Raw genomic sequence first — 25,613 nt, forward strand, 5'->3', positions numbered from 1 at the left:
CACTGCAGAGAGATCGTAAACACCAATCATGTGCTTCACGTGGGCTCAGACAATCTCTGTCCGACCCCCGTGATGTCCACGAGCCGTGCGTAACGCTAAGGACACGAGATGAGCGAACTCAACGGACGCTTGTCTGCGCGCGGGTTATTTGTGGAAGCACAGGCTTGGCCACGCCCCAAACTCCTTTTTAGAGAGCGCGCACCTTCCACAGGGACTTGGACGTGCTCAGTCCGTTGCTCCACCGGGCGTGGACGGACGCCCTGCCGTCCCCTCCTCCTTGCCCACCTGCAGACCTCTGCAGAGGTCTGGGGGCACTGAATAGGCCAGAGGGACGCGCAACCCTTCCTGGCTCACCCTGTCAGGCAGGTTTGAGGCATCAGCTTCGATTTCTTCCCCTCGTAAATGTTAACGTGTAGACCTACTAACTGCCAAGCTTAGTGTTTGATATTTAATTTAGTTCGACAAATACACCTGGGCCCCTGACTTGACTCACTCCGCTTTCCCCAGTTTAAGCGCTACGAGAAGATCTAACAGGCGGGGACGCGTGCTAGTGTCATCCTGGCATTCCGAACAGTAAAGCAGATTTTTAAAAATAGCACAGCAAATCACACCTCCCCGTCAAAAATATAGTAAATCCGTGCCCCCCCATAAAGACTGAACAACAGCAGCGACACTCTTTGCCTTGTGTCAAAACCAAGCTAAGGAGCATTGCCAACTTCCCAGCTGCGCAAGGAGCCTCGGCGGCCTGCAGAGCTGCCTTCCCCGGAGGGGCAGCGGCGGGCCGGAGGCGCGGCTCGGACAGGGAAACCGGAGCCGTGCCTGGAAGGAGGAGGCGCCGTGGGTGGTTTGGCAGCTCTACTTCTGGTCCTGGCACCGCTCTCGGGAGGCAGAGCCCGGCACGAGCGCGTTCTTGAGCCCCTGCGGAGCACGGGGGACACGACGGTGACGGGAAAGACTGGGGCCTGTCACCTGCTTCAAGCCGCAGAGGACACAGGGTAGTTCAAGCGCCAGCACCCGTCTGGGCTCGCTGTGGCTCCTGCCTCCTAGCACAGAAGCCCGTCCCCCAGGCCTTAGGGCGTGACCGGACGTGCAGAAGGTGCCTCGAGGCGGTGGTGAAGGTGAAGTGAGGTCCCCAGGACGGGCCCAGGCCTGCTGTGACGGGCGTCCGGGTAAGAGGGGACACGGGAACACAGAGAGGGACGCGCGTGGGTGGACACGGAGAGAAGACGGCCGTCCGCACGCCGGGACGGCGGCTCTCGGCAGAACCGGCCCTGCCCACGCCTGGATCCTAGATCTCCAGCCTCCAGGAGGTGAGGAAGCACATCTCCGCCCTGTCCGCCCCCAGAACGGGTCCTCCGAGGCCCAAGGACCCCACAGCAGCCACTCGTGCCTTTCAGGGGCACTCTTCTCACTGAGGTCACCGGACAAGTTGGTTTTGGAAACGGACACGGCGCACCTTGCCCGGCTGACAGCACCGGGCCCGTTCCCGCGCACAGGAGACGCGCGTCCTAAGGCGCCGAGCCTGCCTGCCTTCCGACTTGCTGGTGCCGACCTCGGTCCCCGGGTGACCGTGCAGAGGGCTCTTCGCTGTTGCTCTCACTGAAACTCTGACCCAGTCAGTTGCCAGCAGAGTCTCTCTCACGGGGGGTCACATTGGCCACACGGAGGAGAGACAAGGGTAACCTGGTTTCCCTAGGGCTTGAGGGCAGTACGCTCCCGTGGGCGTCCACGGCTCACGCTATGCAAACCTGCAGACCTCGTCCTCAGTGGGCTTCGGAAGCCGGCAGCCCTGCAGGCCTTGAGGGACACTTCTGAGGCCATTCTTGCAGGGAACAATAAGTAGCTCCCACACGCAGGAAACGTTCCTCAATCTCATGCACAATGAGAGAAATGCAAATTAAAACTGCCTTATAATAACAGCATTTTCCACATCCCAGCAACAAAAACGAAGGGTGGCCAGTACCCAGGGCGGCAGGGTAGAGGACACAGGCACTCTTCTCTACAGAGCTGGCGGGAGGGTCCGCGAGTCACGTGTTTTGATAGGAAGTTTGCTGATGTGTGTCCAAATAAACAAGAGGCCTCTTCCATGACCTACGGTCTTCTAGGAATGCAGCCTGCAGTGCTTCTCCCCGTGCTGTTTGTTTGAAGTGCAAAATTTGAAAACTGCCTCAATCATCCTTAGCAGTATAAAATAAATAAGTTATTGTACGTGGGATAACAGGAGATCACGGGTCCGCGAAGACGGGCAGAGTCGGCCGCGAGTGCCCCGTGGAGCCGTCTCTCCGACGCCGTGACACGTGCAGGACGGTGTTCGGTGCTGAGTGGCTGTTCCTTATTCGTCACAAAAGGTCTCCAGCTGGCTTTGGGGAAGGGGCCTGTCCGTCACCATGAGGATGGCTTCCAGGGTGCTGTGGGCACTCACTCTGGCCTAGAGAGCAGGGCCAGGGAAGGGGCACCCCGGAAGCACGTCCTTTTAGAAAGGCTACAACGCACTGGTTTTAAGGATGAAGGTGCCCAGGGTTGGCCAGCAGCCACGTGGGCCCCACTCCACCACCCAGTCCAGCGTCCGAATCTCCGGCCGGCCTTCCTAGGTGAGCAGTGACTTGCGCCATCCACAACACGAAGGAGCGTTAAGCCACGGAGGCCGGTCAGACAGGAATGGCCAGAGGAGCTACCACTCAAGGTGCCAATGTTGGCCATCAAGGCTCCGGAACAAATGTGGGGCACGCAGGACAGGGTTGCTGGTGGCAAGGTGGGCGAGGAGGAGCTCGGCCAGCCCCTGGGCCATCCCCTCGGTGGACACAACGTTCTGCGCCCCTCGGAGGCTTTTGCAGCCCTCGGTCGCCAAACCTCCTGCGGCAGCTTGTTCCCCCGTTCTTGATGGCGCGAGGCCTTTCGTCCTTCCCCATGTTGGGAGATTCACTTTCACGTAGCAGCACTCGGTCCTGTGGTCTCCATCTGTGACACCGGCACGCACCCCTTGCCCCTGCATGGCTTCCGGGCAGCGGCCGCTCCGCAAGCGGCCTCGTTGTCTCCAAGGGTAAAGGGGCTGCAAGCCTCACAGTCCTTGCCTTTGACGGGGGTCAGCGCTGTTTCCTCAACCAGCTTCCCTCTTCCTTACTCCACAACGCAGAAAGCACGAAGCCGGCTGTCCCCCGGCACCCCCGCTTCTCGTCAGGGGAGAAGTGAGGGACCGTGTGCAGATGGGGCGGACGCGGCGATGCGCCCTTGCGGCTGTTCACGGCTCCTCCGTGTGCCGCCCTCACACCCCGGCCTCGTGGCAGGCTCCTGGCCCTCGAGGACTCTCAGGGCGGGGACCGGCTCTCGGCATCTACAAAACAGCCAGGCTCCACTTCTGAGGACAGATGTGCTACGGGACAGACCTCTTCAAAAATGACATGCAAAGGGGATCCTTGACCTTACCCAAAGCACCCCCCTCACACACTCAAGATGGGACGTTTGTAAAGGCTTCGTAAGGTCAGCTTCACGGGGCCCGTGTTCTCCGGAGCTCTGCTCCCAGCCCCGACTCAGTGCTCCAAGCTCCCTTGCAGACAGTTCTTCAGAGACCTGCCAGGGGCCTCCCTGCCTCACGGCCCCATTCCCAGCTGTCCCTGCCTCCTCCAAACGCACAGCGTCCCTCTCCACTGGACCCTGTGCCCCCCATGGCCCCAGGACCACATCCAACCCAGATCCACTGCCACCCCCACTCGCCGAAGGCTGGGGTCCATGAACCTGGCCTCCCGGGACCCCATTCTCGAGCGACCTCTGGTGCCCCAGCAGGGCGGCTCCAAGGCCCCGGGCCTGCACAGGAAACCAGCTCCTGAGAGGGGCCAGAGAATTCCTTCGCCATTCCCTGCCCCAGCCCCTCCTCTCCCGTCTCAACCCCGTGGTGTCTCCAGGCCTCGGTCAACACATGCTCCCCTGACTCACTTCTCGGCGGGTCACCCATCCACCCTGGACCCCTTGGCCAGGGGTGTTAGTCATTCCCTCGGGCACATGGGGCTCAGCTTCTACGCCATGACAGCTGCCCAGGGATGAGCAGGTAGTGCCCTCAGTGCTGTCATCACGGAGTAGTGGCTGCGACCCGTCTCCCGACCCCTGTCAGCCCTTGACCTCCCTGCTTCCATGCAGAGCCCCTGGCCTGCAGTCTCCTCTCTGAGGGTCCTTTTGCCCGCTGGATGGAGTGTTAAACCCCAGAATTCTATTCCTGCAGCGTCCAGGCAGGAGATCACTGCACCTTGCCCAGGCAGCCGGATTCTACAGCAGAAAGTGACCAGACCCGAGGGGCTGGGGTGTGAGGGCCCCTTCCCTAAGGGAGCCTGGCCCTAGGTCAACCCGCTTCCCCGGGAGCCCCGTCCCCAGGTCCGCTCCTCTCGGGGTCAGCCCCACCGCTGGGTCGGCGGCTGCTGACAGGGCTCTGGCCCGAGGGGTCCACATTTGGCCCTTTAACGTCCCAGGCCACTGTTTGCTTCAAACACGCTCTCCATCCTCTGCCAGAGACGGCGTTCCCATCTCGCACACCGGCCCCGGGGGTTAGCGACGAGTATGTTTCCCGGGAAACTCGGCCAACTCCCTCCCGACTCCTGGGGTGCCGCCTGCTCCCACCCTGTCGTCCAGAGGGGAACAGCCGTGGGTTCCGTCACACCGTGGGTTACAAGGTCACATCTGCGGGACACCCGTGGAGCAGCTGGTTCCGGGGATCGGCCGGGCCCCGGCGGAATTCACCTGACGGTCTCCGAGTCTGTGGCGTGTAGTTCCGGGAGATCACAACGTAGCTGTCGGACAAACACGAACGTTTCCTCGTGGAGGGTCGGGCGAATGGTCACCCGGCAGACATCTTCCCTGTCGCCTCAATGAGTTCGAGGGCCAGGCCTTCCGGCATGTTCTGAGGTGGTGACCCACGCGGGTTTCCGCAGGGAGGGAGAGGCCCCTCGTGGACTGGTAACGCGGGGCCGCTTCCTGCTGACCGTGACTCCGCTGGAACCACAGTGTGCTCCGTGGCCTGCCCCAGGAGAATGGACTCATGCCAGGGCCCAAGAGAGGAGCCATTCAGCGGGCAAGAACTTTTGTAAAAATGTTGACGGGTTGGTTATGCCGCGTGGCTCCGGGCCTCTGGGCTCTGCAGCGGCGAAGTGCTTGGGGCGAAGGTGAGCACCAGGTCGACAGAGCTCCCGAGCCCACCTGTCACGTGGGGTGGAGGACAGAGTCAGGACGTGCTCGGAGCCCCCTTGCCCCCACCACGCGGGCCGACCGTGCGCAGACCGTGGCCCCCCACAGGCTCAGGCTGCCAGAGCAGAGGCGGGGGCAGGGCGAGGAGGAGGCCCCTGGCGGCGGCGGCGTGGGAACGTGGGACGGGGCCGGCGGACGTGGCGAGATGGTGCGCGCTCGGAACAGGGAAGGGGCCTCAGCAGACAGCCACGCTGCGGCTCCTCCAGTTCCGGGGCCGGGGGAAGCCCGAGTCTGCTGTGAGGCCCCCAGTTCGCAGTGGCCGCGTTCTAACTGGACCGGGCCGCCGGCTGGCTGTGGTCCAATGTCGCCAGCATATGTTGTTGGTACAGAGACATATAAGGAAACTTGCCACAAAAAATACATGTTTAAAGACCACAAACATGATGTTCAGGACCCGTCTGGATGCTTGGGCCGCAGACTGGACCGTGAAGACGGTCTGCCTGGTCCGGAGTGTTGCCCCCGCACCACGGGCCGTGAGACGGCTGTGCAGCTGTCCCTGAATGTTCGGTCTCTGGGAGGAGTGTCACGGCCAACGGCCTGCTGCAGCAGCTGTGCAGGCAGGAGACGGAGGCGCGAGCGGCCCGAGGGTCCGGGAGCGTGGTGGTCTGCCTCAGGAGACAGTCGGTAAAGCCAGCAGATTTGTGAATGTCTCTCTAGGTGACGGTCAGACATCAAGCCCCCTTCGCGGGCAGCGTCTGCCTCTCCATGCGTGGCCCTCTGAGGGTTTGGGGAGGACAGGACAGGGAGCCAGACGGGCAGGAGGAATATGGACAGCAAGGCCCCCACACAAGGGCTCTGTGCCCCCCCACTGCGCCCGGCCACTGTTAAGTAGCAGCAGCAAGTGAGGGACAGTTGTCTCCCCAAACCCCGCCTGGCGAGCCGCAAGGAGGGGAGGACTCCACGATCGTCTCTTGGTCGGAGGCTCAACGACAGCAGTGCATACAGTAGGCACTCACGGATGCGCATTCCTCCACTGAGAACAGTGCCCAGGGCCGAATCCCACACATGATCTGGCCTGTGTGTGTGTGCCCACACTCACTGCACTTAAAGCGGGGGACGGAGTCGGGGGTGCCCTGACACCCTGGGCTTTTAACCGACCTCCCGGCTGCCTGACTGGCTCACCGCGGTGGCACTTCTGATGTAGGCTCGGTGTACGGCAGGAACCAGGGGACGTGTATGTGGCAGGAGCGGCACCGTGAGCTCCCCATCCCTGCCCTGCGCCTTCTCCCCCTGCCCCAGACCACATGGTCTGAACAGCGATTCCAGACGGCGAGGACCACGAGCCTTACCAGGACCATGTGGCCGGTGGAGATGTCCATGTTGGACTGCACTGGCTCCTCAGACCAGGACGACGTGCTGCTCCGTGTGGACGGGCTGGGCATCGGCCCGTCGCTGAACTGCGACGAGACGCTGTTGACGCGGGACGCGTGCGGGGCCTCTGGGCGCTCTGACGTGCGCACGGCCATGCGCTGCCGACACAGCTCCTAGGAGACAGCGACGGTGGGTTAGGGGTGCCCTCATGGCCCGCGGTCTCACCCCCAGCCCTGCCCGACCCGAGAGCCCACGGGCAGACGGGGGTCTGCCCTGTGGCCACGCATGTGCGCACGATGCACACACGTACAGATATCCCACACATAGAAGGACACACGACACAGATACACACGCAGGTATCACACAGGTGCACGGATGTACACACGGCCACACACAGAGATGCACACGTGTGTATACACACATACGCAATACACACAGATCTCCCACACCTATATGGATCTCGAACACACACAGACACACACAGATACCCATGTACACAGACACAGAGTGCAGACACACACACACACAGGCAGACAAGAGGACACTGGGCCTGCTGTGGTGATGGGTTATCTTGGAATGACAGAGGAAGGCGGGGGATGGACATCGGGGAGGGTGTGTGCTGTGGTGAGCGCTGTGAAGTGTGTAAACCTGATGATCCACAGACCTGTGCCCCTGGGGCTAATAACACATTATATGTTAAAAAAATAATTAAAAAAAAACACACGTAAAAAGGAAAGTTTGTGGTTTAATGGAAGAGGTTTGCTTCTCTGCCCAGACCTGCAAAGACCAAGTCTCCAAATTAAAAGGAAAACCTCGGTATGACAGCTGAATAGAGCTGCTGTCTGGTCCCCATGGGTCCCAAGTGACCCCAGGCAGGGCGGGGTCTGAACACACGGCTGGGACGGCTCTCAGAAGCAGGGGACTCTGGGGGGGGGCGCACACTAGCTCCTGCCTGTCATCAGGGAGCCGGCCAGGACCCCCCCCCTCAACTTCTCACTAGCAAAATACCTGCATCTGGTCAGAAGAATCCCAGCCTTTTGCCCCCGAAACGACCACGGTAACCTGAGCCCCCGAACTCAAATGATATCAAGAGAAACTCTGTAAGAGAATCTGAGCCGAGAGAGGAATTAAAAACGCACTCACGGGGCACGGTGCTGGACAGCCGCACGGCTCCGGGGTGCTTCTCCCTTCCCCGTGGTGGTGCCCGGTCGGGGGTCGCTCCCTGCTGCCCCCACGAGCTCAATGTGCCCCAGGGCCTGGCTAAAGCCCCCAGAACCCCTACACTTGTTCCTTATCCCTCACGCGGGCTTCATGCCCTTGCCGTTCAAGACCTTCCCGTGGCCACAGCCACCACAGCGAAGAGAGCCCCCCGCTGCCCAGCGCAGCTCCCCTGGGAGGCACGGCTTGGGCGCCCAGAGCCACATGGTGCGTGCCACCCGGCACCGGTACACGGAGGGACCCCTCCGCCCGCCAGAGCAGTGGGTCTTACGGAGCAGGGCTGTGGGCACCCCGAAGGGATGGGTGACCTTCACACCAAGGGCCGCCGTGCCCCGGAACGGAAGAGGGAGGAAGGTAAGCTGCACTTCCCCTGGGCCCCCTCCGCCCCCAGGGTTTGCCAGCTCGTGCCTGGTGTCCACACAGTGAGTTTGTTTAAAAAAACCAAGCCAGGTTTCCTCAGAATCTTAACAACAAACAACACACACACCAACCAACCCAGACGCAGTGGGCCACTCCAACAGGAAGCTGGTACCAGGACCACATCTTCGCCCCGGACGCTCGTGGGATGTTACTTGATTTTGCAGAAATCATACCAATGGCGTTTCTTCGGTAACTGCTATGGTTTCACTGTCCAGCTGCAAGATTCTCCAGCTCCACCCGAAGCACAAACACGACCCGGGGTCGGCCCAGGGGTTCAGATGCGCCTTCCGGAAGGAGGGCCCTTGGTGAGGAAGGCTCGGGGGGGCTGAGATTTGGTCACCGAGAAGCCAACGTCACACCAGGTAGGGTCACACCAGCTAGGTGACCTGCAACCATGCGGGGAGACGGGAGGAGGCCCAGCCCCCGATTCCCGTTCCTCCCTCACGCAAGGTCTCGGAGCCCGAGCGTTTCCACTTGAAAAATGGAGGCGCCGGTCTCGTTGCCAGAGGACGCCGTGTGGTGCCCGCTGCAGAGAAAGTCTTCGGACGTTCATCAGTAGATGTTAGCCCAAAAAATCAAAACAATTCTCTAAGCTGAAACAAACGCTCAGGGGCTCGGCCAGTTCCAAGGTATTTCTGAAGAAAGTGCAGATTTTGGAGCTCAAGAGGCAGCAGGTCGTCCCCACAGGCCTGCTGGTCTGACAGGTGACTTTGGGCCACTGGGCGTCCCGCACGGCCCCATGGGGCTGCGACCGCGGGCCGAGCACTCCGCAGTGTTACTCAGGGCTGGCGCTCTTTGTAGGTCTTTAAAGAACAAAATTCTTAAAAGCAGAAGGAAGCTTCCGAGCAGAAACGGTCTCCAGCCTGCTTGCAATGGCAGTGCAGCCCTCCCGCCCACACCGGACACCCTGTTTGGAGAGCGGCCCCTCAAGTGTGGCATCGCCCTGCTGTGGCCCAGAGGGGAGAGCTGGGGCATTCCCGCACCGAGGAGGCCTCTTCCGTCATGTCCTTACGTGCAGGTAAAGCAGGGGTCACCTGCTCGGGCCGTCTGGACGTCGGACGGACGGCTGTCCTGTTCCTGCATAATGAACGCAGGAGCCGCTGAGACAGGGAGTGTCTGGAGGTAATGACGGGCTCCTGACCAGAGGGCTGGGTTGCAAGTGGGTTCTTGGGTTTGAGGTCGCTGTGCACTGGAGGCCTGTGAGCCCCCCGACCCCACGGTGGGTGGCCGCCGGCAGCTGTGCTCCCTGGCCTTCCCAGCCGGCAGGCTATGCTGGGCCCTGCAAGGGCCGGGAGGGGCCGGACGCCCGGGAGACGTGCACAGCTCTGCTGTCCCAACAGAGACTCTACCTAGAACCCGGGGCTCAGGAGACCCGTGCCGTAACAGCTTTGCCTTTGAGCCTTCTCCCTGGCTTCCAGGTAGTCACTCCCCTGTTTGGGGCACCTGAGTGACAATGCCTAATTCCGATTCCGGTCCTGGCTTCAGCACCTACTGGCTGTGTGACCTCGGGCAAACCCCCAGCCTCTCTGAGTCCTGGGTTCCTCCTCCGTGCAAGCAAGCCCGTGGTTCTGGAGGACTAAGCACAATCACGTGCTCACCTTCAGCACGGCCTGGCCTGTGATTAGCGACTATTAATTTACTCAGCTCTCGCTGTGCGCGTACCATTCCCAGGTGCCAGCCAGGTCTGCGGAGTAGGACCAGCTGGGCCCTGAGCTCCACGCACTTGTGGCCCAGCCCAGAGCGCCCATGAGGTCTGTCAGGTGTTTTAGGGAATGGCGCTGGGGGGCGGGGGCTTCCGGGATGAGGCCCTACAGGTCCGCCAGGGTCGTCTGGAGAGGCTAAAGCTTGCAGGTGGACGGCGTTAGCCGCAGGAGCCATGGAGAAGAACGGCCCTTGTCGGTGCACGTCTCCAAACTGTGCGGCTCCTGGTACCGTCACTGCTCCGGCTGCTGTCGGCTCTCCAGGGAGCACGCGGAGAGCAGCGAGCGGGTCTGTCTGTCTGTTCGGCCGTGCGGTCAGTGGTGTGGCTTTCTACACAGCCGCGGCCCCGAGGGAAGCTGAGGTGCACAGCCCGCCTGTGCCCACAGGCTTCCCACGTGTCTGAAGAGAATTCCACCCGCTGTTTGGGTCTCCTGGCAGCCCGGCCCTTGCCGAGGCGCGAGCTCTGGTGACAGAGGTTCCTACAGGACCCGCCGCCCTCTCAGCTCCTGTGAGGCTGGGGTCTGAGCTCTGCCCTGGTGAAGGAGGAGCAGCCCTCCTACAGCCGTGGGCGCACCGTGTGCCTTCTGCCGCCTTGTCCTCCGAATCCGAGGCAAGGGGAGGAACAGCGGCCCGTTCCCGCACTCCAGGGCTGCTGCAGGATGCCTCGTCACCGCCGCCTGTGCGCGCGCCGTGAGAGAGGCTGTGCGAGCCTGCCCCGCTCCGCGGACTGCTGGGGGCAAGCCCCGGCCTCTGGGGTGTCCCTCCAGGCTGACACAACAAGGCCATGCCCGTCCATCTGGGACAAAACCAGAGGCTCCCCGCGGAAACGTCTGCCAAGAGGGGACACATGCCAGGCCCGCTGCCTCTGGGGGACCCTGGTGGTGGAGACAGCACCCGCCTCTCTGCCCCGCAGCCCTCTCTGGGGGAATCACCAGAGGCCCCTTCGTTACTGCTTTTGGTTGATTACAGTTTGTAAAGGAACAATAGAAATTCTGTATTCTGACCAGTCTCTGTACTATTACATTAAAAAATTAAAGTTTCCTGAAGATAATCGAGTTTCTTTTTAAAAGACAAAATGCAGACTGGAGCCTGACTCAGTTGAGTCAGGTCAGGGTCAAGGTCAGGGTCAGACTCAGGCACAGGCTCAGGGTCAAGAGCAGGGTCAGGTGCAGACTCAGGAGCAGGGTCAAAGTGAGGGTCAGGGTCAGGCACAGGGTCAGGTCAAGGTCAGGCTCAGGATTAGGTGTAGGGTTGGGTCTGGTGCAGGGTCAGGCTCAGGTGCAGACTCAGGGTCAAGGTCAAGGTCAGGGTCAGAGCCAGGCACAGGCGCAGGGTCAAGGGCAGGGCCAGGTGCTCGGTCAGGCTCAGGCACGGGGCCTGGTTCAGGCTCAGGATCAGGTGCTGGGTCAGGTGTAAGTCAGGGTCTGGTGTAGGGTCAGGGTCAGGGTCAGGCCAGGGTCAGGCACAGGCTCAGGTGTAGGTCAGGGTCTGGTGCAGGGTCAGGGTCATGTCGGGGTCAGGCATAGGGTCCTGCACTGTGCAAATGTGATTCTCTCAGCAGAGCTGCCTGGGGAGAGGAAGAGGTTCTGCCCTCCCTCAGACCAGAAAGTTCCACCGGCCTGTAGGCAACGCACACTCTTCACGTCAAAGTCTCATCGGCACCTTGAGAGGCAGCTGCAGTTCACACAGACACGTGGAGGGGTGACCTCTCGGACCCACAGGCTGTGACGTGGCAGCGATGGGTTGGGCATAAACATTATTTAAAACGTAATTTGAAGTTTGCAGCATTAGTTTCCGTTTCCCAGAAACGCTATCGGGTCCCAGCGCTCCCTGTACTCCCTGCCCCGCATTTACCGTCAGGCTTGTGGGGGAGCCCGTGTAGGACAGAGCCGAGACTCGGTCGGCCGTGACAAGCACCGCGTCACCAAGCGACAGTCTGACACACAGGGCCGTGGCCATCCCCAGGGCGCGTTTCACTGGAGCAAGAGAGGCCGGGCACCGCTCAACAGAGAACGCAGACAAGCTCCGGAAGAAACCTGGAGGCCGGCCCAGGGCCGCCCCAGTGCCTCTGATTTGTAATCCCGGCAGCAAGCGCAACGGGGATCCCCAACACCCAGGAGGCAGGTCCCTGCGTTGGGTTATGGATGCCGTGAAAGCAGAGGCAGGCCCATCGTGGGTGTTCGCCCCAGGGCGGGAACCGGGAAGGTCACGACAGCCCTCGCCCTCCAGGCCAGCGCTCCGCAGGGACCCCGGCACGGCCTGTGCGGGGCACACCGTGTGCTGAGCACCGCAGACTTTTCCCAAATGTACTTCCCTTGGTTGGAAAAGGAACCGCCGAGCCTCCCAGCCCCTCATGAAACACCAACAATCTTCCCACGTTTAAAACCCGGACTAAATCCACTTCAGTTTTTAAATCATGGTCAGGGTAGCACCACGTTAATGAAAATGGCATTTGGCTTGACCGCTTCGAGTTTATAAGACAATTACCATCTTCGTGTCGTGACTCATGGGATTCATGCACCGAGAAGCAGTTAATTATGAAGGAGGAGAAAGGCAGGTCTCGTCAAATGGCTCTGAGTCACAGACCCACACGTGGGGCCAACCAGCAAGTCATGCGACCCCCTTCAGACGGCTCCCAGTCGGCTGCCCTGGGCCCAGTCATGCCGCCGGAAGGTGCCGAGCACCCGAGATCCACACCTACTCGGCACTGTGTCCCACGCGCACCTGCTGCGGGACAGAGAGCTCACTACGGGCTCACGACTCACCTCCCCTGGGAGCTTCATCAAATCGCTTTTCTTTGCTCATCGAATGTGGAAGAAAACGCCAGTGCGGGCGTGAATGAGAGAATTCTTTTCCAGAGGCAAAAGGGTCAGTCACTTATTTTGGGAATGTGCTGCTCCATAGTTCCAGGCTATCCAGCTCTGGAGACGGGTTCCAGGTCTTTCTGGGGGGTCCACCCATCTGCGCATCTCTGCTCTGTCCCCTCTTGCTGTGCCCCCACCTGCCACAGTGCAAAAAACGTTCTTGAGAAAGCAGAGCAGGGGCGCCTGGGTGGATCAGCAGGTTAAAGCCTTTTCCTTCGGCTCAGGTCATGATCTCAGGGTCCTGGGATCGAGCCCCGCGTCGGGCTTTCTGCTCAGCGGGGAGCCTGCTTCCTCCTCTCTCTCTCTCTCTGCCTGCTTCTCTGCCTGCTTGTGATCTCTGTCTGTCAAATAAATAAAATCTTAAAAAAAAAGAAAAGAAAATATTGTGCCTGCCATGTAATAAGTGGTAAGTCATTGGTATTTAAAAAGAAGAAGAAAACAGATGCAGACCATTTCACGTTCCCGAGGAGAGAGCGTGTGCACAACGAGAAGCTGACGCAGTTTCATGGGAGACCTTCCCACGGCAGACATCCACGGTCAGTAAGCATGCATCCCAGATCACTAGTGTTTTAGGGAAAATCCCGCAGCGGAAAGAGAAATCCATCTGAGATGGAGAACACAGGCAGGAGACAGCCCCCAGTCTGCATAAAGACCCATGTGCAGACGTGACCGGGAGGGGGGCAGGCGACAGCAAGGACTGGGGGCCCAGCCTGGGGAGTCGGAATCCCACTCAGCTCCTTGCCAGCTGCATGATATGGGATGAGGGGCTCGACCCACCCCGTGTCTCCATTTCCTGACCGCGCAGAGCTGGAGGGGGGGGGGCAGGTTCTAGAAGCGGCTGCTGCTGAGGCCCCCAGCGCCACCCTGGCCTGTCCCTGCTGCCGGGCTTCCGGGCTCCCTCATGCCCGGGCACGGGGGCGGGCAGGGCAGTTCCACGGCCGGCAGACGGAGTCAGGACACCCGGCCAGGCCCCAGCGCTGGGATGCCGGCCCTGCCAGACCACAGCAGCACCGGCCACATGGAAGCCAGTGTGGCGCTGGACCGCTGTCTTCAGAAGGGGCCTCTCCCCACCCTTCCCGCAGCAACCAGAGAACGGGATTTCTAAAAAGGAAAACAACAGTGTTTCCAGGCCCCGACACTTAAGGGTTTGATCACAAAGTAGACCCAAAGTAGACCCGTGAAGCTTGGGTCACACTATCTGAAATGCCCGTGAGGGCCTTCGTTTGTCAGGAAAGGCGGAAACACGAGTGCCTGCACCCAAACGTCCACAGCTCTCCAAGGAAACTCAAAGCCTCAGCCCCTGCGCGGCGCGGGGCCGTCTCCAGTGTGTCCAGAGCCCCCCCACATATGGGCCCCCCCGGCCCTCTCCCCCAGCCCCCGGGCGGGACCCTCCTGAGCAGGGTCAGCCCAGAGAGCCCCACGTTCTCAGGATGCAGGCCTGCTTGCCGCCTCCCGACCCCACAGCCCCCACCGCCCGAGAGGCTGCCGGCCTCTGCTACTGGAAGCCGAGGCCCTGGGGTGTCTCTGCAGAGCCCCGGAGGGCCCCATACTTCTTTGTAACACAATTTGCAGAAAATAAGCTGAATAGGATTCTGGGGGCAGAAATCCCTCCACACACATAATAATGCAAATGTCTCACTTCTCCAATCTTTATCTGATGGGGGAAAATTGCAGAGAGTGGGAATCGCTCCGATAGAAAAGACCTGTCATTCCCAAATTCTGCCAAAAGAAAGACCAAGACGACAAAGGCTTAAGAAAAACCGCTTTGTACCTTTCAAGGAACAATCGGAACAAAGCAGCTCGCTGCCCAAGTGTGTCCACAAAGGGCGGCTGGAGTTTTAGGGTTATTTGGAGAGCGTAATTTGCGGTAACAGGGCAGAACTGAAGAGGAGGGCACAAAGCCGCCGGGGCGGGAGGGACGGCTCGTTAGGGTGGGCTGGGAGGGAGGAAGGCCAATTACTTTCCAGGCCGCATAAAGCACTGAGCGAGCTGAAAAGGAGCCGGCCCTCTCCGGGGAGGGACCCCGCTCCGCTCACGGGGCAATGCGTGATCCCACAGATAGAGCGAACAATGGAGCACAAAGCCCCCGGAGGGCGGCCCCCGGGACGGCTGGCGGACGGCGCGCCTGGCGCCCGGGCCGCCCGGAGCTCCCTGTGCAGGGAGGTCCTTCTCGCAGGGCCCCCGACGCAGAAGCAAAGACAGGGGGGCCCGGAAGGGCACCGGGAGATCCTAATGGAGACCCTCTGCCCGCGGCCGGGAAGACAGGCGGTTTATTTACTTTTTTATTTTACTCATTTTTTTTTTTCCCTAAATCAAGCCCGTGTGACTTCTGTGATAAGGAACACCAAAATGAGGGGTGTTCAGGATGGATGAAATCTTTCACTCAGTAGGATTAAGACCAAGTGAGGTGTTTAGGAAACGTGTGAGGACAAGGACCGGGAACACATCCCAGGCTGTCAGACTGGCTCCACTGTCACATTAAAAGAAAAGGCGCATCAAGAAAGGATGGCGTGTCTGCCCCCCTCTCCCGTCCACAGTGGGGTTCCTAGGCAGGCTCCCCGGGGACCTGAGCGGGCCTGCGAGGGGCGGCCGGTGAGGCGGGGGCGCGGAGACAGGTGTACGGGGACGCAGCTTACGCCAATCCTCTCACCGCTAACAGCCCATCTGAGGACGGCCACTGTGGGAAGAAAACGAGCTCTGAGCTCGGTGAGTGCTAGGACCCTCCCCACATCACAGGACACGGGGCTGCGGGGAGCACGAGAGGACCCCAGGGGACACGGGGGACACTGAGGGGGACACGGAGGGATATGCTCAGGGGCACCAAGCAGACACATAGGGGACACGGGGGAGCCACGGAGGCACCACTGGGGGGCCTTGGGGGGACACTGGGGGGCATTGGGGTAACACTGTGCTGACACTGGGGGACATGGGGGGACACGGGGGACACGGGGGATATGGGGACACCGGGGAGCACTGGGAGACACTGGGGGACATGGGGCACTGGCAGGCATAAGAGGGACCCTGTGGAGTACTGGGGTGACAGTGGGGGGCACGGGGGGAGACATGAGCAGGACACCAGAGGATCTGCTGGGAGGCACCAGAGAACACCAGGGAAGACACAGGCAGACAGAGGGGGACACTGGGGGGCACTGGAGGACACATGGGGGACAACAAGGGACATTTGGGGGACAATAGGGGGACACCAGCGGGTGCTGGGTGACACTGCAGGGCATGGGGGGACACTAGGGGGACAAAGGGGTTCATGGGGACATTAGGGACCACTAGGGGACACTGTGGGGACACAGGGCCGTGGCCAGTTCTGGGAGACAAACAGGATCCTCCCTTCTCCTCCCATGGGGGTCAGAGCCATAGCAGGCACCCTGGGCGGCTCATCCCTCATCTGGGTCAGAGCCACACCTGCTCCCTGGATGGAGGGTCCAGTTCACAGCTATGCTACGTGACCAGCCGTCTCGGGACACCCCCTCCCCACCTCCACCAGACTTCTCGGTGATTTGGACCGTGGGACAACACAGCCACACGGAAGGGACATTTCTCCAGGGCAAATCCTAACCCGGGCTCCAGAACCCGGGCAGGACGGCTGCTTGCTCGGCCCATTCCGTGGGGCGCTGGCGGCGTCCCCCACCATCGCACCCTCATAAGCACTGGGGCGGCACATCGTGTCCCCGGCCCAGGGCGCAGCTGTGTTACGTAAGCGCTGGGTTCCACAACAGTCATCACCTGACCAAAACAGCTCCATGATAAACACCATTTGCCAAGAAATTTTGAGTAATTTTGCCCCATTTTGCAAGATGTTTTCTCAAAATAAAATTCAAAAACACATTTTAACTTATAGAAGTGAAAATATTTTTCCAGAGTCTTTGAATCTAGAAGGTCTTCGCGTCGTCCCAGGTCAGTAGGAAAAGAAATGCCGTCCCCCCCCCGGCCTGCACGCTGGCGCGACCCCACGGCGGGCGCTAAGGCACGGCCATCCGGGGTTGTCCTCGAGTTATCAGGACAAGAGCTACGTCTCGCCTCCCGAACTTGCGGACAGAGGTCATTTCCATCTGTCATCCTTCCACCTGGGGACTGTCTCGCCCCAGGAGACAGCTCGAGAGCGTGGTCGAGTCCCGAGGCTTCCTATAGTCTCGGGACCCCCGCCGGTGGCACACTCCCCCCAGGGGAGGCTCTGAAGGCCATGCGTGAGTGCGCGCGACTCTGTCCACACGCGTGATGTGCCTGAAACCCACTCTTCTTCGAGGCTGCCTCTCCTGTAAGACCAAAGGTGCCCTCATCTTCTGCTCCGCTCCCGACCCAAATCTAACCCAAGTCAGAGGAGGGAAAGCACATCGTGTCAGTAAGCGTCCTTCTCCGACAGCCCGCACTCGGTGGGCTTCCGGAACCACGGCCCACGCGGGAACCCGGAGCGGGCTGTGCTGTGGACGAGGCCCCTCGGATGGATGCGCAGCCGTTGGCGCCCCAAGCAGCCGGGCCGGGCCGCATCTGCGCGGCAGGTCTGACCACAGACACCAACCCCAGGCGTGCGGGGTCCTGTGGCCGTGACCCTCCCGCCGTGAAGTCACAAGCGTTCCTGAGAAGCCCCCGATGCCTTCCGAGTTCGCAGCTCCGGCCCCGTGGACTCTGCCTCTGTGAGCACAGCCGCCTCGGGCGGCCCCACACACGGTTCAAACTCGGACGAGTCAGTCACCGAGTCCGTCGAAAATAAACTTCAGAGCAACCGGGCCTGACACCGGCTGAGCAGGAGGACGGTTTTCTGTAAGAAACTTCGGTCCTGGTCCTAACTTCCCTCTTGCTCAAAAGGACATGCCTTCTGCTCGTTTGTCATCACGGTGCCGTCACGGGGGGGCAGCACGCGAGCCGGCCGGCAGCGGGGACGGCCTGGGGAGCGGTCCCCAGCCTCCCTCACCAGCGCCGCTCACGCCCGTGTCTTAGTGCCGTGCACCCATCAGCTTTTACCGAGCACCGGAAGGTCCCCTGCCCCGGGGCCGCGCGTTCATCAAGCAGATCGGGCGTTTCGGGGACCCAGGGTGGGCCTCACGTTCACGGAAGGACACGGCAGGGAAGGGACCAGGCCTGACTCAGTGCGCCGCAGCGGGGAAGGAAGCCCAGCGAGACGGCGAGTGAGGACCACGGACGCGAAGGGCAGCGTCAGGGCAAACAGAGCGTCCAGATGAAAGGGCACTGGTGTGGACGGCAGCTCAGGCCCCCCGGGCTGGGCGGGAAGGCTTCGCGAGGCCGTGGGGTCCGCGCAGGCTGGCAGATGGGAATGGTCTGCGAGGATAAAGCCGAGTGGGGGCGAGCAGTCTGCACAAAGGGGCGGCGGCAGACAAGCATAGGGGACACCCCAGCGCTGCGAGAGGCCGGCCGGGGCACAGATGCATTCAGGTCCTTCCACTCTGCAGCGACACCTAATTAAGCCGGAGGGCAGGGCCTGGGGGTGGGGACAGGCCCCCTCGCAGCTGCCTCTCTGTGCGGGGGCTGCACGTGGTCCACCCGATTATTCCCTCTGAAGCTGCCCCGCACGGCGACCCAGCGGCCCGAGGCCACAAGAGTGCTCCGAGGAGCCCCGGTGCAGTGGCTTTCCTCTGCGGGGAAACGGGTGAAGGGCTCTGGCCTCGAGGCCCCGTCAGAGTATCTGAGAGTCTGTCGTGCCCAGGAAGGGCACGGTGTTGACCTTCGGAGGAAGTCCGCGCTTCCCATGGCCTCAGTCCAGCCTGGGTGCCGTCCTGTGACTCGGGCCAGCGCCGTGGGAAGTGAGACGCTGGGAGGGCTCAAGGCGCGGGGGCTTGGGGTGCTGCCGGCTCGCTGGGCTTCCCGGCCTGGAGTCGATCGGAGCCCTGCAGACTCAAGGCGCGCCCAGGAAGGCCCACGCACGCAGGGGCAGGGAGGCCGCCGTGCGGGGTCAGGAGACCGACCCCAGCCAAGGACAGTCGGAGGTTTGGTCCTGGTCTCCCCTCGTGTTTCAGTTTCAGAGTGTGGGGCCACCAGACTCAGGATTTTCATTCTCTGTGAATGTGGCAGAGGATGGGCACGCCAGGGCGGAGGACACAGTCCCCAAACACGGAACTGCACGGAACGTCCCTTCTGACCGAGCACTGGGTTTTACGAACAAGCCCGTACTGCGCGTCCCCCACTCCTGGTCTCTGCACAGGGTCACGAGAGGTGCGCTTCCAGGAACACGTGTTGCCTCCCTGGTTACTCTTCCGCTTTGTTGTCCTCACAAGAAACGAAAGTGATAAAACGCTCCTTCATGGAACAAATCCAGACTTTTTGGAAGTTTCATTAGAGACTTGAAGCCTAGCCGCACGTGGGTACTGATTTCCTTGCCATTAGCAATCCCAATGCTTAGCACCCAAACTCCTCAGCTGACCTCCGACGAACGCCAGAGTCCGCCCGAGCTTAGAGCTGTACGTCGCGATCACGTTCTCCAAACACCGCACGGGATTAGCATCTTAAGGCACTGGGCCTTACTTGCTCACGGAAGCATCTCTGAATCTTCCCTTTCCCGTTTTCCAAATAACCATACGCAGAGACACACACAAACGTAGACCCAGACACGTAATTCTGCTGCTTGCTTTATTTTTAAACTTCGAGTTTAAGAATCCTTAAGCGTTCGTGAAGGAAGGCAGACCGCCCAGCAGCGCCTCGTCTGGGCACGTCTGGAGTCCTGGGCCTGACTGCCCGGCGTCCTCGCGCATGTGATGTGTGGAGCTGGTCTGGCGGCCCCTGAGCGCGGGCATGCGCATGCCTGGGGCCCGGGCCCTCTTCTGCGGGAATGGGGGTCCTGTTCGACCAGCGCAGCTTTGGCGGGGGACACATGTGGCGCGGAAAGGGAGGAAGCAGACGCCTGCCTTGGCAGCCCCATGTGCCGGGTCGACCCTGGCGATCACCAGGGTGGCCGGTGTCACGGCCCGAGTACCCTCACATCCTGGCTATTTATTTGAACATCCGGAGTGAATCTTTTTCACAAGTCACCTTCCTAACTGGAGACTGTGAACATCGTGTACTTGCTAATAGAGAAATGACCTACCAAGTTTCCATCCTTAATTATCAGCAATCCTCCCAAAGCAGAGAACCCCAGTGGAGATGGAAATATTTTGAGGAACAGGGTTTAGGGATGACTAATTAGATGGAGAAGAGAAACCCAGTCAGGTCCTTCTCTAACCTAAGAGGAAAAGTCCTTTCTGTTCCCTGCCTAAGACGCGACTGCGGCACTGAACAGACCACATCATGTCCTGAGTGCGTCTCTTGCTCACCTACTCCAGGAAGCCCTCCTGGGTCACCCTAAGCTCCCTGTGGACCACCACGGCCCTGTTTGTCTCAAGCGCCGTCTCCACACTGCTGCACACTGGTCCTACGGGGAAGCTGCGAGTGAACGAACGGTCTTTGCCATCCTTATTGTTACAGAAAACGTGATTCTTTCATCGGAAGAAGTCAGCTTTCTGGAAAGCTGCCCACTGGCCACTTCTGAGCTGCAGGGCGACTCTCCACCGACACGGGATCCGCACGCGGCCCATGCCTACCAGGGGGGAGGGTGTAGTGGGGGCCTCGGGCCTTGGACGGGAGTAACACTGACATGCAGTCTGTCCCCGGAGAGGACAGACGGCCGAACCAGTGGGTCTCGTGGCTCCGGGGCAGGGGGCCTCCTGGCCAAGTGGCTCTTCCTCTCATGACCTTGACTGCTCCCCCTTCGACACTTGGACGACTGTCACCCCCCAAGTCCCTGGGGCACGAGCGTGCACTTGCTCTTTGCGAAGCCCTCCCGGCTCGCAAACACACGTCCTCTGCGGCTCTGAGGTTCAGGTTACCGCTCCCCGCCCTGACCCCTTGTGTCCTGCCTATCTTCCTCTGTGCCATTCAGCTCAGGCCGTGCTCCCTAAGGACCCCCGAGGGCTCGAGTCGGACTGGAGGGTCCCCCCGGGCTCAGGTACCCCGGGCGCACCTGCCAGGCCCTGCTCAGCACGGACATGCCCGAGGCCGACCCCGAGGCAGACCCCGAGCCTTGCTGAGTGTGTCATCCCCACGTGTGGAGAGCCTGACCTCACAGAGTCCCCCCCGGCCTCTCCCCCGGCACGTGCAGGCTGCGTTCCCCGACGGGGAGCGGGGGAAGCCGGTGCGGAAGCCTGTCCGAGCCGGAAGCCTGAGCTCTGGGCCTGCCGTGCATCGGTACATCGTGGTGCTACGACCCTGCACCCAGTCCCAGCCCCCGCGCCTGAGGGGGACCCCCCGAGGCCCTTCCCTCCTCCTGCCATTTTGGTCTAACGCCCACCAAGTCCATTCTGCACGTTTCCCTTCACGCCATAAGCCTCTCCCAGCAGCACCCCTCATTCAGAGTAGCTCGACAGCCCCTCTGAGACTCGGGGGGCAGCCTGTCTCCGGGCACACAGCCGTGGGATGACTCCCCTCAGTAAGTCCCCAAGGCCGGTGTGTGGGGCGCGAGGTGGGCCCCAGTTTCACCCGCGTCCCCCTCACTCCGGGGACGATGTGAGGGACGGCTTTGCTCTCTAGCAGCACCCACAGAAGCCCGGCGCTCCCTCCACACCTGCGCCCACCCTAGCGGTCCTCCGAGGAGGTGCTGAACTTTCCAGAAGTCTGGATGTCCCCGGGCTTACGTGCTTCCTGTACAGATGGTCCGTCTCGAGTTCTGGTTTACAAGACGTGCCCCTCTCTGAATCGGGGCCTTGGGGGAGAGGGCAGCCGTACCAGCGACACACCTGACTGCGGCGGGCGGGGGGGGCATCAAGAACCAAGTGGTTCTGACGACTCGAGGCCCACCAGCCCCCACGATCGCCACAAATGACGGTCACACACGGGATTTAGAACTGAGACGCATTTACACTTCCGTGACCTTTTCTGACCTTCAGCAGCCCCATGAAGGGCACACAGTTCCTTCCATTCCGTTTTGTGGCTGGGCACAGAGAGGCACGAGGCCCAGACGGAAGGGAGGTATCACAGTCTCCTTCTCCCCCAAGTGTCAATGTTGGGAAAGAAATGTTTAAACCGAGAAGCGCACCACGAGTGGGGAGGGGCGGAGGACAGGCGTGCCCGCGGCTCCCCCGCGGCTGCCCCCAGCAGGAGCTCTTGGCTCGGGGGCCCCGTCTGTGCCCGGGAGTCAGCCCCTGCCTCCCGTGTGCACACGGAGGATGTCCCCGCCTGTCCTCGCCTGCTCCGCGGGCCTGTCCTCGTGGGGGCTCTCACCCCGGTGAGAGGACCCCGGCCTGTCCGTCGTGAGCCCGTCCAGAAGCCCTCCCTCGGCGGCCTCACGTGTGGTCTTGTGTTGCTTACTGAGGCTTCCTGTGGTTTCATGCAAACCCCTTGTGTTCAAGAAGTCAGAAACGGAGCAGAGAAGTGAATCTGACCAACCCTGACGCCGCCGCGGCACCTCGCACCGCCAAGAGAAAGGCAGAGGGGCTCCACCAGGTCTGCGGCTCCAAGGAGGTCCCCCTGTCCCGTGTGTGGGTGCTCCCGGGCCCTCTGGCTTCCTCCGTGCGTCGGGAAGAGTGCGCTGGAGGGGCCTAAATGCCGTTAAGTCGCCCTAACTCAGCTCTGCGCCCGCCCTGGGACTGGGCAAGCCAGGCTGACCTGATGCTCACTTTCCCCACGTGGCCGCATGGGGTGAGCTGGGGTCCAGTGTGGCTCGCAGAGTGCCCCCGGGGCCCTGGTGGGCACCGGAGGGGGGCTGGCCTGGGAGCGGAAGTCGGGACCAGAGAGCCTCCTGCGTGTGCAGGGCCCTCCCTTGGCCTCTGCCACCTGAAAGCACACCTGGACTGAAACAGAATCTCCCACTTCCGGGAACCACCCCCGAGGCGGGCCCTTCCGCGGCAGCCCCGCCAGGACGCGCGCCGTCCCCTCTGGGGCGCCTCCTCTCCTGTTGGCCCTCACGGACGACGGGACCCCCACGGCGGCAAGCGGCCTGACACGGGAGAGGTGAAGCCGGCACCCTTTCCCTTCCCATCTCTCCTTAACCAGCACTTATTCCAGTAAACTCCAGACCCCCTGAATGTCCGACAGAAACCCGGCCACACAGACACACAGACAAGACCCAGCCTCCCGGCGCTGGGACCCCTCGCACCAGCCCCTCCAAGCTTTCGTCTTCCCCGGGGCTCACTGAGCGCTCGGCTGTTTCCAATGAAGCCTGATCTGATCATTATCGTTTGATCAGGGGACATGGCTGGCTATGCTGGGGCAATGACAGGTCTCAGTTTTGTGTTTTTGGCAATCCTTCCAGCCTTCCGCCTCCTCTCCATTTATTTCCAAATCTCAGGAGCTATTTTGGAGGAGCTGTGTTGCACAGAAACTGGAGAGTGGGCACACAGCCGCGGCATCGGGAACCTGCAGGCTGGAAAATGTAAGATTTATGAGGAAAACACACTACAGTTCACACTTCACAGGACAACACTCAGACCCGGGGTGGAAAGGAATCTGGAAGAGTCAGTGGAGCTCGTGGCTCTAACATCGATCCCTTGAACCTGCAGGCACAGCCCCCCCCCCCAGGTTCTCAGAATGCTCGGGGCAGGACGCAGTCTGCAAGCTCGCCTTCGGGCCTCAGGCAGCTGCGTGGAGAAGCAGTTACTTAATTCACAGCGAGGCCTGGGCCTCCTTCTGGGGTCGTGGAGCTCAGGACCCCAGGACAAGGCCACCCCTCGACCGGATGAGACATCAGCTCAGTGTCCGGAAGGCTTCAGGTGCCAGCTGCGACTTCCTGAAAGGCAAAATTAGCAAATCCCCATTCTCAGGCTTGACTGGGTTGGGAGAAAAACCCAAGTTCTTCAGGAATGCTTGAGGGAGGTTTTCCTTCTATGAAGTAGGGTAGATTTCCCTTGCTGGGGCGTCACACCAAAGTTACTTTGACCTGAAACTTTAGGTGTAAAGCAAAGAAAGGCCGTTGTCTCTGACTGATACGTAGCTGTCGGAAATAGGCTATTCTAGGAGCTCGAGGTGGGGTCAGGGAAACCTCAGGAGACCCCCTGTTTTCCACCTAGAACGGAAAACGCTTCTCTAACGAGTGATTGTACCAGTTACAAAAGATCAAATTGCCTTCGAGAAAGAAGGGTCCCTGAATTTGAGGCCCCGGAGAACAAGCTCGCGAGAGGTGCCCTTCTCTGCGAGGGGCTGGGGGTCCCCTGTGGCTCCGTGGGGAGAAGCTGGGCAGCAGCTGCCGGCCGGAGTGGAGGGAGCCCCACGGAGAGCAGCCACCTGGCATCTAACGCGGGGTCCCTCGCTGATCATCGCCGTGCGTGGGATGCCCACCGTGCCCAGGGGCGTGCTCCCCTCGGGGTCTGGTTCCCTCAGGATCAGGGAGTGTGCGGGCGTAGGGAAATAACCCATCACAAGAGGCTTCTGGAAATTCTGCAGAGTCTGTGCCCTCGTGTAGGGACGAGGGAGTGGGACAGCGAGCACCGGACTCCTGCTCCACGGCGATCAATGCCACAGGGAAAGGAGGCGACACACGCAGACACTCGCAGAGAGAGGACGGGATGTGTTCCAAGCACCTAATCGTGGCCCTCCGCAGACGCAGGGCTCCCCAGTCAGGAGATGCCCGTCCTGTGCTGGGCCCGGCAGCTCGCTCCTTGCACACCAACCGCACGCGCCAGCGGCAAGCAGACCGACGTGGGCACACGCACACACGTGACACAGATGCTGTGCGCTGACGTGCCAATTTCGGGGGAGAAAAGAGAGTAAAAGTAAAGAAACTATCTTTTTAGGTGACGAAGTACCAATTTAACCCAAATACGTTATGTTTTATAGATTTAGAAGAAAAAAAATGATGTTCAGTAACACCGGGGACGAGTTTGGAGGCCATTAAAAAAAATGGCCTTTCCAGATGGATTTCAATTATTCTCATAGTTAACATCCCCTGTTCTTCCAAGTTTGAAGAAATTAACCTTGAGGTTATCTGGGAAGACTGATCTCTTGGTAAGTGCGAACGTGTGAGAGTCTATCGGGAAATATTTGATTTTCCAATAGGTCAAGCAAACCAAAATATCTCACACACACACACACACACACACACACACAAAGCTTTAAGACGCTGACTCTGTCTACAAAATAGTTCTGTTCTGAGGAAGAAGAGAAAAGGTTTCAACGTGTTTGTGCTGGGACCGAATACTGCAGACTACTCACTGTTTTGAAACAATTGTAAGACAAGCCCACAGATGATTCTAGAACCCTCCACCAATGCACTGTAGCTTCCCCAAAGCCGCAGACCGTGAATTACGAGCACACGGGGGCTCTGCACCGGCCGCCAGGGCCTGGGAGGGCAGATACTGGAAGGGGTGTGTTGTCGGGGCCGACGCGGGCCAGGGCTTCCACAGGGCTGCCGCGGGGGTCCGCCCTGCGCAATGCGGCCACCGCCCTGCAGTTGACCTGCACGGACGCACCGTCCTGTTTGGCTCTCTGGGAAGAAGAACCCCCGTCCCTCCTCTGCAGCGCCAGCCCTGAGCTCCCCGTCCTCCCTGCGGGCCCAAAGCCTCCGTTCTGAGAAGAAGAGTTAGTTCGTCCGTAGAGGGCAAGTTCACATTCTGACGTCGGGAAAACTCATCACCTCGCCGCCCACCACTGCTCATCCCAGGCGGCTACTTCTCACCTCCGTGCACAATAGCCTCCGTCTCTTTGGGAGAGTTTACACAAATGATGGCGTATGAACTGAGGGACGGTGTAAAATCGCTCTTTTCCTCACCACCCGGTGCTGGGAATTGCAGCAGGTTCAGCTCCCTTGTATCAGAGGATCAGCGGATTGCAGAAGTTCAACGGTTTAAATAAAGTAGAGCATCCAGGCAACTTTTCCGGAAATGGTTTTTATGTTTGCAAAACTTGGAACAACTTCTCAGACAGACTTGAACCTGGAAGGGG

The 25,613-nt window shown here is 60.6% G+C and overlaps 1 protein-coding gene across 1 annotated transcript in view; it reads right to left on the reverse strand.

The window, feature by feature from the left end:
* Nucleotides 1–25,613, reverse strand: part of PTPRN2 (protein tyrosine phosphatase receptor type N2) — a 514,367-nt gene that overhangs the window by 69,164 nt on the left and 419,590 nt on the right. The window contains exon 22 of the mRNA XM_044247045.1: nt 6,519–6,713. Coding sequence (XP_044102980.1) covers nt 6,519–6,713 — 195 coding nt within the window. The remainder of the gene's footprint in view (nt 1–6,518; nt 6,714–25,613) is intronic.

Source organism: Neovison vison, chromosome 4, assembly GCF_020171115.1.
Source record: "Neovison vison isolate M4711 chromosome 4, ASM_NN_V1, whole genome shotgun sequence".
NCBI classification, from domain to species: Eukaryota; Metazoa; Chordata; class Mammalia; order Carnivora; family Mustelidae; genus Neogale; species Neogale vison.